This window comes from Orcinus orca, chromosome 1 (genome assembly GCF_937001465.1).
Source record: "Orcinus orca chromosome 1, mOrcOrc1.1, whole genome shotgun sequence".
Taxonomy (NCBI): domain Eukaryota; kingdom Metazoa; phylum Chordata; class Mammalia; order Artiodactyla; family Delphinidae; genus Orcinus; species Orcinus orca.
Window position 1 is genome coordinate 54305086 of NC_064559.1, and position 14250 is coordinate 54319335.

Genomic DNA, 14250 nt, shown 5'->3' on the forward strand with positions numbered 1-14250 from the left:
GTGGACAGAGACAAGGCAAAGGAAGCTTGTCTATATTAAATTATCCTAAGAAGAAAATTTGATTCGAAGAACACTAGCAAATTGTAGTTGGTCTGTACTATCTTTCAGGGCTTGGGAATATTTTTATTATACTGATTTGGAATGTTAACCAGATTTGACTTGTAGATCCTTTTAAGAATGGACTCTGGGGCGCGGCTGGGCCCGTGAGCCGTGGCCGCTGGGCCTGCGCATCCGGAGCCTGTGCTCCGCAACGGGAGGGGCCACAGCAGTGAGTGGCCCAAGTACCACAAAAAAAAAAAACAAAGAATGGACGCTGGGGCTTCCCTGGTGGCGCAGTGGTTGAGAGTCCGCCTGCCGATGCAGGAGACACGGGTTCGTGCCCCAGTCTGGGAGGATCCCACATGCCGCAGAGTGGCTGGGCCCGTGAGCCATGGCCGGGGCCTGTGCTCCACAACAGGAGAGGCCACAACAGTGAGAGGCCCGCGTATCGCAAAAAAAAAAAAAAAAAAAAAAAGAATGAACTCTGCCATTGTCACACCAGTTCTTACTAACACTGGCAATGTAACCCGAGGATCTAGTGGCAGGATCAAGGGGAAAACAAACAAAAAAAGGCATCATCAGCAAATCACGCACACTTGGAAACAATCATCATGTTCGAATGAGTCTTAACTTTGTTCCAAATACCCAGGGCATGTGTAGGTTTTATGGGTGGGGACATATATCACAAGATACAAGATTCTCATCACCATCCCTTTTTCTGAGCCAGCCGTTGGGCAAACGGAAATGTTATCGGTCCAGAACCAGTGGTCTTCTTGGGGTGACATAAAAAGAGATGACCCAAAGCCAGATCGAGAGATGCCCTGGAGTTATTTATAAGTGAAAAGCCATATTACCCTCCTGCCATCCTGAGCCCCTCAACATCTGATTGGCTGGAATCTTAAGAGTAGTGAGTCTCCCAGCTGACGGGTGACTCATCATGTCATTTAAGTTTGTCAGTCAATGGAAACCAGAGGTCCAAAGTCTCTCTCCAGGACTCTCCCTGGGGAAACTATTAGGGAGAAGGCAGCCTTGCCAGATGTCTCAGTCCAGCTGGCCTAATGGGCATGTGCAGGGCATCTGCTTATACTCAGGGCCTGGCATGAGCAGAGGGCCCTGGAACGATTCTCTAGGTTTGCTGTCAGTTTTCTTACCATCAGCTACTAAGAAAGCCACCGGTAAACCAATGAGCACCTTGAAATATAAACAAGTAAAAAGACATTTAACTTTCCCATTTCAGCTGGGAAAATTTGAGTTCATTCTGGGTCTAGTGGGCTGGACTTCATGTAGTGGAAAGTACATCACATTTGGAGACAGAAAAGTTGGATTCCCATCCCAACCTGCACTTAGTAATATGAACTTAAATTTTTCTTTTTTTCTTTTTTTTTTTTTGCGGTACGTGGGCCTCTCACTGTTGTGGCCTCTCCCGTTGCGGAGCACAGGCTCCGGACGCGCAGGCTCAGCGGCCATGACTCACGGGCCCAGCCGCTCCGCAGCATGTGAGATCCTCCCAAACCGGGGCACGAACCCATGTCCCCTGCATCGGCAGGCGGACTCTCAACCACTGCGCCACCAGGGAAGCCCTCTATCTGGCTTTTAAACTGATTTTATCAAAAAGCAAAGACATGCTCTTTCTTCAGAAGCTTACTCCTCCTGGCTTCCCTTTTCTGTCAGTGATGATAACCTTTATGGGTATAAAGATAACGCAGAGTCATTGTCTTTGACATCTCTCTCCACTTCTCCTTTGCCTTTTCCCATCCTATGAACCATCATTTTTCTTTTCCTTCTTTTATCTATCTTGGTGTCTCACAGAACCAGGCTTGACTCTAGTGCCAGGCATACGACCTTAAGGAACTTTCTTTACACACTGACACTTGGTGTCCACATCTGTGAAATGAAATAGTGGAAGTTGCAGATCTGTCTGTGAGGATTAAATCAGATTGCCTTTGCCAAATGCAGGGCACATGTGAGCTGAGTTCTCCCTTCTAGCTAAGTTGGATGCCCCAGGGACGTCTGCTATCACCCAGCCTTTTCCCCTTCCTGCTTCCATAGGGTCAACCCTGTTCTTCACTTTGCCTGGACTCTTCTCTCCCCCTTTCCCATTTCTGCCTATCAAGCTCGTATGCATCCTTCATGGACCATCTTTCAAATACTCCCTGCCTTTGGCCTCCAGAGGTGACGCTACTGCCTCTGGACTGTAAATGATTCTTGCATTTTATTCCTACAACTCATGAGGCACTTGACATGACTACTGTGTACTCTGCTTTTGTATATGTCATCTCTTCTTGTGAACTTTCATGTTTATCTTCCTTATGCATACCATTTACTTAATAAATAGTTTTCAAGTGACTGAAAAGAATCATCAGTTAATCAATGATGGATGTCCAGACCTGAAACGAGCAAATGAAGTGCTCTGGCAATTTGGAAGTGATGGAATGATTTAAACGAAGAATAAGACACCAAAGACACTTCCCATTTTGTGTGCTGATTTTTTAATGAATATTTTATAATCTTACAAAATAACTGGCTGTAGCTGTTTTACGTTACAATACAGTAGATAGCTCCTTTCACTGTGTTCCCAATCAAGCCAGCCCCTTGGGATGCTAACTGACACACTCAATAGTGATCTCACAGAGGAGAGGACATGCCAAATCCAATGCCTTGTAATGGGGGGGAAGGAAAAGAGAGAATCAAGAATAGCTCTTTACTTTCATGTACAAGTTTGTCAGCTGACCATTCTCCCCACTCTGCCCTCTCATCTCTCTAGTTGGAAACTGTCACACTAATCATCAGAGTCATCCAGCCCTAGGCAACCTGGACCCCAGCGCTCCTAGTTACTGGGAAAAAGAAGAAGCAGAGAAGTGATTTTGGAACAAGGAAACAAATGGAAGAGCCTCTGGGAGAGGCCCTCTGTGGCCCCATGTATGGGGAAGAGCAGCAGAATGCAGACCACCACATGCAGTGAGTGTGAGTTAATATCCACTGGGGATTTGTGACCGTGGTGTCTTAGAGCTTCAACTTTATTAGTGACCTGAGGAGCTCGAAGCACTAGGCTCCAGGGACAAAGGCTGGAAGAACCTGCCATCTATGAATGGCCAGGACTGACTTGGGCTGGGCAGCCTGTAGCCTGAAAGGCTTTCCACACACCCCCCAGAACCCTCCTCTCACCTTCCCAGGGCAGCGATGGAGTGCAGATGTTGCCAACAGAGAATGAAATATTTTAAAATGAAGTACGAAAGAGAAATGTTCTCACTGTAACTCCTGTGGGAAGACTGAGCCCAGATCCATGCTGGCATGAACCACAGGCTCCGTATTCCTGGGGCTTGGGGTGGGAGGAGGTGGGGGGGGGGTGTAGCCTTCCTGAGCTGGGCGAAGCCCAGGATAACTCTCAAGCTCAGACATGGCAGGATTCCCCTGCACGGAGTCTGACATGCTTCAAGAAATTTGGATAACCATCTTACAACTGTTTTAAAATGAAGAATCTAAACTCTTCTTCTGTCCTTTCCATACTGAAGCCTATCAGAATCCCAGAAATAAATATTCTCTTCTTGGGGGCACTAAATGTGAACCCAGATAGGGAACAGTAGGTATCTAGGCTATTGTTTCCATTACGGCTGGAAATACAGAGAACAAGAGTATTTTGGATGGGCAGACTCTGGTCTTTCCCTTCCCCGGTGACCTTGCCACCCTCATTTCAGATCCCCACAGATAAATATGTTGTTCTTTCCTACGTGAAGTCTGGCTCAAGATCGTGGGGGAAGCATTTCTTCCTTCTATTGATATTTGCACAGCCACTGCTTTCAGGGTTGATGGGAAGAATAGAAAACTGTGGTCAGAGCCAAAGAGCAGGCGATCCAGGGAGACCAAGGCTGCCCTTGAACTTTTGCCTGTTCTTCCCTTCCTGAGATGATAAACTGGGGTGTTGAACAAGAAACTAGCTCCTTACTTTCTTTCCCCAAGGCCTAATCCATAAATCGTCACTAAAGAACAACTGCAGTAGACCACGTGCAAAATGAGTCAGCCCGGGACGTAAACAGAGGCAGGTTAACGCGGTCATTTCACATACAGTCCATCTATTGAACAAGAAAGGGTAACAACGACAAAATGGACCCTAAGCAGCTGAAATTCTTCTCTCTCCCCACAGAGTGTCACCCTTGCTCCATGTTACTTTCACAGCTTGCTCAAAGTGCTCTCTCTGGGACACATTTGACACATCACACTTGAATAGAATTTACCCCCGAGTCTGCATTGTTCAAAAGATCCCCTTTGGTCTGCTGTGGAGACTCGGAACGAGGCTGAGTCTCCTTGACTCAATTCATCCTCCAGCCCTGGGCTCTGATTTACCCTGACTTCTCCCCTGTCTATGGCCTCCTCCAAACCTGCCTGTTCTTCAGTTTCCTCCACCTTTCCCCGATGTCATTTCCATGACATTTTTTTCCCCAGAAAGTCAACAATAGGTCATGTGGCTGTGAATGATGGCCAGGCTTGGAGACTTAGGAAAAGGGAGACCACAGGCCAAGTATGAGGAGTGTGTGAGTTCCTGTAATCCTGGTGATGGGAGAGTGAGCCTACATACAGACTTGTGGACTGAGTGACTGGCTGAGAGCCACACTTGGAACAGGCACCTGTGGAAGTGCAGAAAATCCTGGGCCTCACCAACTGCAACGAAGAGTTCCAAGAACTGAAGAGAATGTATTCTTTTTGGATGGATACTCAAGAACCATAGTCTAGTTTTCCTGGACCCATCACCAATGGATAACCCCACCCACCTTTCCATGCCTTTTAGTATTATCATTCCAAGCCCCCATCTCCTCAAACTGGGCTCAGCTCCCAGTTCATAAAAAGATGATTAGCTGACATGTGATTATCAAAAACTCCATCTAATCTCTCCCTTTCCTTCCCCAGTTCCCTCTCAGCCTGCCAATCCCTAGGAATAGAAAGATGGCAGAAGAACTTGTCTTTCGGTCCTCAAACCCTCAGCATTCATTTTGGACGTGAACTTCACAGCAGCATGTGTGGAACAATGGATAATTTTTAGCTTAGTAGACAGCAAAAAATATAATATATATAATATATTTATATCATTATGTTTAAATACTTATAAAGAATTAATAACTAACCTCATTATTACTAAGGGAGACTACACAAAGAAAGGGAGAGAGCCAGTTTAGATTAGATGAGCCCTGAAAGATGGCCATCCATTCAAAATGGGTATGAGCAGAGTGTCCCTGGCAACTTCTCTTCTAGTATTTTGGTATTGGTTTACAAGTTGGGTGGGGCTGAATAGTTGGCAGGATGCAGAGTGGGGAGCAGGGCAAGAGTTGAGGATGGGATTTGATAGAATATAAATGGGGAAGGAGGGTCCTTGTATATATATCATATTTCTCTTTCCACTTTAAATCAACTGCCTCTTTGAAGAAATGTTTGCCTGTGACTCTTCCTTACTTGGGCTACTTGATGCAATAGTTGGCACCTGTAAACGTCCTCTTGCATTTCTTATAGGATCCTTGGTGTTCTTCCTTCCTTCATTTCATGACCTTTCTTCTTCATTCATCTTTTGTTTCCTTTTGTGGAGGCCTCTGATTCTTACTGCCTCCAGGGCAGTGGAAGGAGGGGCTTGATCCCACAGTCACAGGTTTTCTTCTGCCTTGGGGTCTCGGCAGGTGCATTCATCCAGATCACAGTCAGCAGCGAATGGAATGACCTAGGAGAAATCAAAGAGACGTCGCAATCACTCATTTTTGCACCAAGCATCACACGTGCAACCAGCTTTTGCTTTTTTCTCACTTGGTCCCAGAGGAAGTGTGGGATTGCGTGTTAGTATCGCAGAATTGAAATTAACACTCGGTTCTTTCCCTTACACACCATGTCTCCTTAGGCAAGGTACACCTTCCTTGCTTCACTTTCTTCATGTATAAAGTGGGAGGACAACAGCAACTACCCAAGAGGGTGTTAGTGTAGTTTAAATAAGATGATGGATATGAAACACACATTTCTAGGCACCTCTAATATCTGTGACTACTACTTCTAATATTACCACTAGTGTTCAAAACTACTGCTGTTAATGTTTTTGTCGTTATCAATCTTCACAAAATCTTTGTAAAGTAGGTAAGATGAATGTTAGTATTTTCTTCTTACAGGGAAGGTCAAGAGAGGTAGGGTGACTTAACTCAAGGTCTTGACACTACTATCTGGAAAACCAAGGCTCTATTACCTAGCTCTATGTCTTCTACTTTTTTGATGTTCTTGGGGCCATAGAATCATCTCTTCTATCTTCATAAGCTTGAGGTTTTGCCCTTCTTGAACCCAGGATATACTTTGGCTTGGTGAAACAATGCATCTCTCTACCCGTTGTTTGTGGCTAGATTGCCTTCCTGCTCTGTAATTATCCCTTCTCCAGGTCAGAGATGGTCCAGCAAAAGTTGCTCTCTTCCTGCTTGCACTGCTACCAACAGATAATCATACTTTTTGAGTGTCCATAATTAGCTTCAGAGAGAACTGGGCATTCAGGAGACATGATGTAAAAGTGGCAAAGATTCTGCTCTTTGGGCATGGATAGTCAAATGAAACAACAATAGATCAGCATATTATTTAATAGTCCAAGTACACTGAAGAGATAGGCTGGGTGACTGGGCAAGTGGGCTGGAGAACGGGTGGTGGGGTTTGAGGAAATTTCCCAGCATATTTTCACATATGAATTAAATGTAATTTAGGAGTCAACAGGGGTGAAATGCTTTTTCAATCCTGATTCATGTGTCTACTGGCCACAGGCACCAAAATCCATGAAAGAAAAACCCTAGATCTGCTGAGTGTGAGATGGAGATGGGGAGAGAATTGACTGCTTTCTTCCGAAGTGGTTATGCCTTCCTGAGTAGAAATGGGATCCTTGACCAGTTACTTTCTTCAAGTGAGACCAGGAACTAGTTGGCATGATGTCTGACCTGCAATCCAAGCTCTTGATCTGTTTCTCATGGTTTGGGATTTGCTGGGTTTTAGAGCAAAAGGGGGCCAAATTGAACAGTGATACAAAGTCCCTGAGCTCTCTGTACTAAGTAAGTTAATTCATGTCAGTGGTGAGAACAATGCCTGGCACAGAGTGAGCCATCAGTAAATTGTAGCCATTAGGAGGAGTATTCAGGTCTGTGTAGAGGTAATCATGCAGACGTGACTTTATTGTGGAGACACATACAAGGAAGGAAACATTCTTGTGTATTTCTGATTCATCAAATCGGCCAACTAGCGTCAGTTATCTTTGGAGCTCTTGGGTTTTCATCCATATTATTCCAAATTTTCAGCCTATTCAATTTTATAGGCTTAGCTTAAGCATATCTTCTATTTTAATAGAGTCCAGAGCAACAGGATAAAAGGCATCAAGGAAAGGGCTACTGCTCAGGATACAGCGGGGGAGTGCTCCAGGTAGCTCGTGGTGGCCGCTCAACATATACCTGCAATATGCTCGTAATACACTTTATAGGATTATTCATTTAGCTGTGAAGTTTAATAATAAGTGGATACCACTTCGTGGATAATCCTGCCTCTCCAAGGAGTGGAGGCCATTTTTCCCTACATACAGAAACTTCCTGGGCAATGATAAGCAGGTGGGAGTCTGAGCAGCAGAAGCATGGCTTTTCTCTAGCAGTTACAGGACTGACAATGAGAGACTAGTGTTTTCTAACAACCTATCCTAAAATTACTATCCTTAATCCTGTCACTGTAGAAGCTCCAATGTTTGTTCATTATCATTCCCTCTTCTTGACTGTTGAAGAAAAACAAATTATGATGCACCACGAAGGAGAGCTAGCCAAAGCTCCTGCCTCTATTCCTGGAACTGCTACCCTCTCCCTCCCACTCCCAGGTGCCCTCACTTACCTTCTTGGAGGAGAGCGTGGAAGAGCAGCAGTCTCCCCCATCATAGTGGCAGTAGGCCCGGTTATTGATGGTATCACACCAACCATCTGCTTGGAAAGGCTGGTAAGGAGGTAGCAAGTCACGGTCTAAGTACAACTTCACTCTGCTTCACCCTATTCTCCCACTCATCCCACTCCCAACATAATCCATGGAACTCGAGACATTATTATGGGCGAGCACCAAAGGGGGCAGGGTAAAAATTGACCTAACACTCTCAAGAAGTTGAAAAGTCTCAAGATAAGACCATTGGATCGAAGGAATTGTCAAATTTCACCACCAGTATCTGCTTCTGGCCTACTCTAGGGACCAGGATGGTTCATTTAATTCCTTGATCAACTTTTTCACCTTCTCGTAATAGTAGGTCTTTACATCATTAGGTAGGTTACAAAATATTTTCACACATGTTAACTCTGTTGATCATCAGGAAAACCTGTGCATCAGGCAGGTTTGGCTTTTAAAGTCCAAGTTTATCAGTGAGGAAATGGGGATAAATAGAGATGACAAAAATTACTCCAGGTCACACAGCTAGGTCAAGCAGAGTTTAGGCTTAGAAGTCATGTATCTTGATTTTTTGCTGCTTCTCACAGATTAAGGACCATAACCCCCATCTCTTCTGGTCCTTGTACTTAGAGACCCTAATAGGCCTGGGTTGCTATAGACTCAAATGTTTGTCCAGAATGCAGTGGTCCTAGGGTTTGGGACACCAGTGCCGGAACACAAATCAATCAGCCCACATGTACAGCTACTTCGTGCACAGCAGGTAGACACAGGGTTAGAGCAGAGGAAGCCAAACGGTTTCCATCTACTCCTGTTACTGCTGCAAGTTAACAGGAACCAAAATGGGAAAGGGGCCCAGGCCAAACCAGAGTTAGTGGAGTGTTTCACCCCAAAAGGGAATGTATGATAAGAACAGCAACGAGCGGTTAAAAAAATAGCTCAGCAGCCCAACGCGCTGTTTCTCTAGAACCACTCTCAGAGGGAAACAGTGTCCCACGGCATCCTGGAGGGGGCACCAGCCCAGGCAGCCCACCTACTCAGTCACATTAGCTGCTCCCCACCCTGAGTGGATACCCAATTGCGAAGCCTCAGGAAGCATCTCGGAGTCAAGCTCTTTGGGCCACAGGACAGTCAGTAGACTCTTGAGGCCTGAGGCCACCTTCCAGTTCACACATTCAAATCACCTTCTCTTCCCCCACCCTCCTTAAATGTCAAATAGAAGGACTGTTCCCTATTTCACTCTGCTTTGATGAAATAAATACTAAAGTAAAAAATGGCCATTAAGGGACTTCCCTGGTGGTGCAGTGGTTAAGGATCTGCCTGCCAATGCAGGGGACACGGTTTCGAGCCCTGGTCTGGGAAGATCCCACATGCCACGGAGCAACTAAGCCCGTGCGCCACAACTACTGAGCCTGCGCTCTAGAGCCCACGAGCCACAACTACCGAGCCCATGTGCCACAACTACTGAAGCCCGCGCGCCTAGAGCCCGTGCTCCGCAACAAAAGAAACCACCGCAATGAGAAGCCCGTGCACCACAACGAAGAGTAGCCCCCGCTCGCCGCAACTAGAGAAAGCCCGTGCACAGCAACGAAGACCCAACGCAGCCAAAAATAAATAAATAAATACAAATTTTTTTTTAATGGCCATTAAATAATTTTCACCAATTGAGTTACATCAGAATGAGCTCATCCAAGTTATTTCTTCAATGTTTTGATTTATTCTATGGGGTCCTGAGGTCACTTGAACATCATTCCAGATGTATACCAGTTTGCGAACCTCTGAGAAGCTGCTACTTGTGGGGTGGAACTCAACAGCTGTCACACAGCTGCACAGCAATGTCAGTTGAGAGCAGGAAGTGAAAATGAATTCTGTTCTCAACACACGCCTCACTGGGATAAAAGACATAGATTTTGAGATGAGCATTTGTCTTTAACCCTGGAGCCAGTTACTCTGGCTCTGGAGAACTTGGAATAACTACATAATCATAACTTGAATCTACAATTGCAGCCAAATAGGAGTCAAAATACAACTAGCTGCATCCTTAACACCTATAGATGCCCTTGGGTTCTCCTGGGAGGACCAGATACATCCATTGAGATTCCCCCAGAATTTTCTTTTTCCAGTGTTTGGAGTATATCTTCCTCATCTAACACTGCATCTGTTACTTTTCCTCCAACCCTGACTGACTCATTGGCAAAACTTAATGTTTCTTCTTTCTTTTTCATGTAATCGTCTATAAAAATCCAAAGAGCACCCAAAATACTTCTCCTACATATAAAAGTATGGTCTTCAATATGGAGGATTAAAGGGAAATCTAAAGATCTTCCTTTTCATAAGAACAACTCAGACATTTGAATGGATTAATAAAAGATCCTGGGAATCTTTCTTTCCAACCTCTTCCCCAAGGATGGCTTCTCATCTCAAGAGTATTAGGGAAGGTATGTTGAAAAGATTAGAAATTGTCTAGGCGACCTTCTCTAGAGCTCACTAGACTTTGATGGCTATAGCCTGGACATGATTTCTAGAATGTTCTTAAAGGGTCATCTGGGAAGAGAAGGGAATTTATAAAAAGGAGCATAAATACAGAGAAAAGGTTGGAAAGGCACAAGTATTTAATTTACTATATACCTATTAGAATTAATTGCTCCTCCCCTAACCTGCCAAAAATAACTACTCCACCCTAAACAAACAGAGTCTCCTATGGCAACGTGTGCCTGAAAGCTTGACAGCTTGAGTCCAAAGTTACAATGGAAAAAATAGGAAGGGAAAAATGACTAATCGATCCAAAGTTTTTAAAGTATCTGAAGACTGGACTAGATTGGGGGACGCAAATCTCAATAATTGAAAGGTGTCTGACTTGGGACATCATTCCTCGCCACAGGAAGCTTCCCCAAGGAATGGTACAAGGCTTGGCTTCTCTGCACAACGTGTCCATAGGTGAATTTTTCACTACCCATACATGCACCTCATTTTCCTGTAACATCAGAAAACGAAGTGTTCCAAATAAGAGAATTTTTCAAGTACCTAAAGCTTATTTCTTTAAGAGCCACTTTTTAATTTTCATTTTAATTGTTTTCACAAAAGAAAAAAACCTGTATAAAATTCCTGTTTCCTGTGCTATGCGCTGCTTCCCACTAGCTACCTATTTTACGTTTGGTAGTGTATATATGTCCGTGCCACTCTCTCACTTTAGCACAGGGAGATCAGCTAGGTGGTTTGTGACCACCTAGAAGGGTGGGATAGGGAGGGAGACACAAGAGGGAAGAGATATGGGGACATATGTATATGTATAACTGATTCACTTTGTTATAAAGCAGAAACTAACACACCATTGTAAAGCAATTACACTCCAATAAAGATGTTAAAAAAAAATCCTGTTTCCCTGCCTTTTAATAACTTATAGAATACAAGGTCATTAACATGAATATTTTTCCTTTTTACTCATAAGGAGGCTCTTTGCACTAAATGAGCCTCCTTCAACACACACACACACACACACACACACACACACACACACACACACACACACACACACACACACACACACACACACACACACACACCCATGGGTCAAGCTTTGTAGAATTATACCTAAAATGAATACTTAAATCTGAGAGAGAGGCTGGGTTGCTCTTCTTATGATGTATGAGCTTGATGATACCTATTTCAGTTGTTATACGAATGCTTTTCTTGCCAACTGGCTATGTTCCAGGCAGTTGAGGTGGCCATATGAATGGAAGTGCGTAAGTGATGAAATACAAAGAGGAAAGGCTGTCAGTCTATCCTATCCATATGACTTTACTTCTCAGAAGTAAGACAATTTCTCCTTTATGTTATATTATCTGGTGATATTTTCTGTTTAAATTGTTCTGGGGAGTTGGGTATAGGAATGGTAGCTCTGTCTGTTGCCTATGGATGTAGTCATTTATTCAATCACTCAACATTTATTCCTCACCTATTTGTACCAGGCATTGTTATGAGGGTACAGAGAGAAATAAAACATGGCTCCAGTCCTCAAGAGAACCCCCCACTTGCAGTTATAGCTTATGATGACGAGTGCTAGCATAGAGATGCAGATAGAAGTACCGAGTCCAGATTTGGGGTGGGTGGGGATGCGGAAAGGACGACATGAGCTTTCAGGGGCTGGCTTTGCTACATCTAGCCCACATGAAAAAGAGTTTAGCACTGGATGATTCAGAGGGGTAGAGGGGCCTGAGAAAACTGGGCAAGTGAAAGAAGAGGGTAAAAATAGATAGGCAGGTTGTCCCAGACTGCTCATCACAGAGCCCACTGTCAGGAAGAGTTCCATAAGCTTTGACTGATTGGCTGATAGTACTTCTATTATGTGAATTAGATTAAGAACATTTTTCTTCTACAGCCTGCAACAGAACCCATGAGCACACTGATGTTCTAGAAAGGTTAGTTTGGGCTTCAGACCATCTGCTCTACTAACATAAAGATTGCGATATCAGCCCAAAGTGATTATACCCCTATAGGTAAAGCATGGGACAGAAGCCCGATAAGTAATCTTGAGGAGCGTGTTGAAACAGGAGAAGACGCTAATCACATTTCTGTATAATGCCTAACACTATTTTCTTTCTCCTACATCATTTCCCATCAAAACCTTCTCGTTATGTGAATGACAAATCAGACCCACACCCAGTCCTTCATATTGATTAGGCTACATCAGGCCAAAAGAAGCCATCTCCCAAGGCAGCTGTGGCGCCACACCCAGTGAAGTCCACGCAGCAGATGGAAGTTCTCTGGCTCTGCAATGAATGGTGACCTCCAGCCTGGTACCTTCAGCCCTTGGATCTGCCCACGTGTCCACTGCTTCACCTGCGAATCTCAGGGGCAAAATTCAGAGGTCTTTGAGGCCCCTCAGGGACTCTTGATGACCAGAACATTAGTTGCTTTCTTTTTTTTTTTTAAGGACCATAGATGCATAAAATTCAAAGGCTGGATGGATTCTTGAATACTATTTAGTACAAAACTCTCATTTTACAAATGCTGAAGTGGCCCCTTAAAACAGTGAAATGTCTTGTTTGCAAGGCTAGTTGTAACAATCCTGGGAACGTAGCCCAAATTTCTTGATTCTTGCTGTTCTTTCTGCTAAACCATGCTACCACTCTCTGATTATTCCATTAACCTTCTAATTTCTTGGGAATGCAGGGTAACATTCCTTTGGCCCCTCTATAAAAAGGGCTTAGGTGCAAGAACATTAATAATGAAGTGAACCCAGCAATCCAATGTAGAAACAGAGAAAGGATCATATATATAATCTCAATTCCCCTAGACCCCCCACAACTTCACTTCTGTTTTTCTCAGTTGCAGGTTAAAAGTTTACCCAAATAAGCTACCTGGTACTATAGCTCCTTCTGGCCTTGGGGCTTGGTTGGCCCATATTTTCCTAGAAGCTGATTTTGCCAGGAGGAAGCAGCACTGTGCTCCCATCCCATCAGCAGATGCCTGCAACCCAGAAACATTTATTTCTGGGCCCTAGAATGCTAAAGCCAGGCATTTTCTGCTCATTGCAGTCATCTGAGGAAAAGAGGAAATGGAGTTGTTCCACTCCTCCCGTGTTCACCCCCTGGGGTGGGAGGGTGCCAGTGATCTCACATATGTGGGTTTGCAACAATCTTCTTGGAAAATGTAAAATTAAAATCGACAGATACCCTGAGATGGGTTGTGCAGGAAGAATTTCTTAGATACAAGCTCCTCTGGAAAATCTCATCTGGCTTCCTAGACCCAGAGAGTTCTCCTTGCCTGTGTACTATGGTATGTTTTATCCATATGTGCATTATAGGACTTAACATTCAGAACATATTATCAAGGGCCCAGAGTCTAATCCCCTTCAGTCCCAGCTACTAGTTCAGTTCCTGATGCACAGTAGGTTCTCAAGAAATAAATAACTATGATGGTGGCTAAATACATTTTTTTTTAGCATACTTTATAACCAGATCCCTCCTTTTCATTACTCCTCTCCTACTAGGTGCAGAGTATTGGTATACATTTATTTCTGGGTGGGAAGAAATAGTAGAATACACCATCTAAAGTTCTCCTATTAACAAGCTAAAAATGTTGAATAAAGTTATCAATATCATCTCAGTTCTACAGGTGGTATAGTAAGAAAAGAATGGAAATTGCCAGGGGCCAACAGCAAAAAGAAGCTGAAAACCAGAGCAGAAAGAAGACAGTGAAATTGTGGCTGTAGGAACGTTTGCAAACACTATCTGTAATCAAGTTGCTGGGTTTTAACAGCTGATCGGGAATCGGGGCCCAGGTCTTGGGGCTTTGCAAGATGGAGAT

General features: G+C 44.1%; 1 protein-coding gene across 1 annotated transcript in view; it reads right to left on the reverse strand.

The window, feature by feature from the left end:
* Window positions 1-5285: 5285 nt before the first annotated feature.
* Window positions 5286-14250, reverse strand: part of PAPPA2 (pappalysin 2) — a 314606-nt gene continuing 305641 nt past the window's right edge. The window contains exons 22-23 of the mRNA XM_049715361.1: window positions 7906-8004; window positions 5286-5740 (exon numbers count right to left, since the gene is read on the reverse strand). Of these exons, the coding sequence (XP_049571318.1) occupies window positions 5666-5740; window positions 7906-8004 (174 nt within the window). The 3' untranslated portion in view covers window positions 5286-5665. The remainder of the gene's footprint in view (window positions 5741-7905; window positions 8005-14250) is intronic.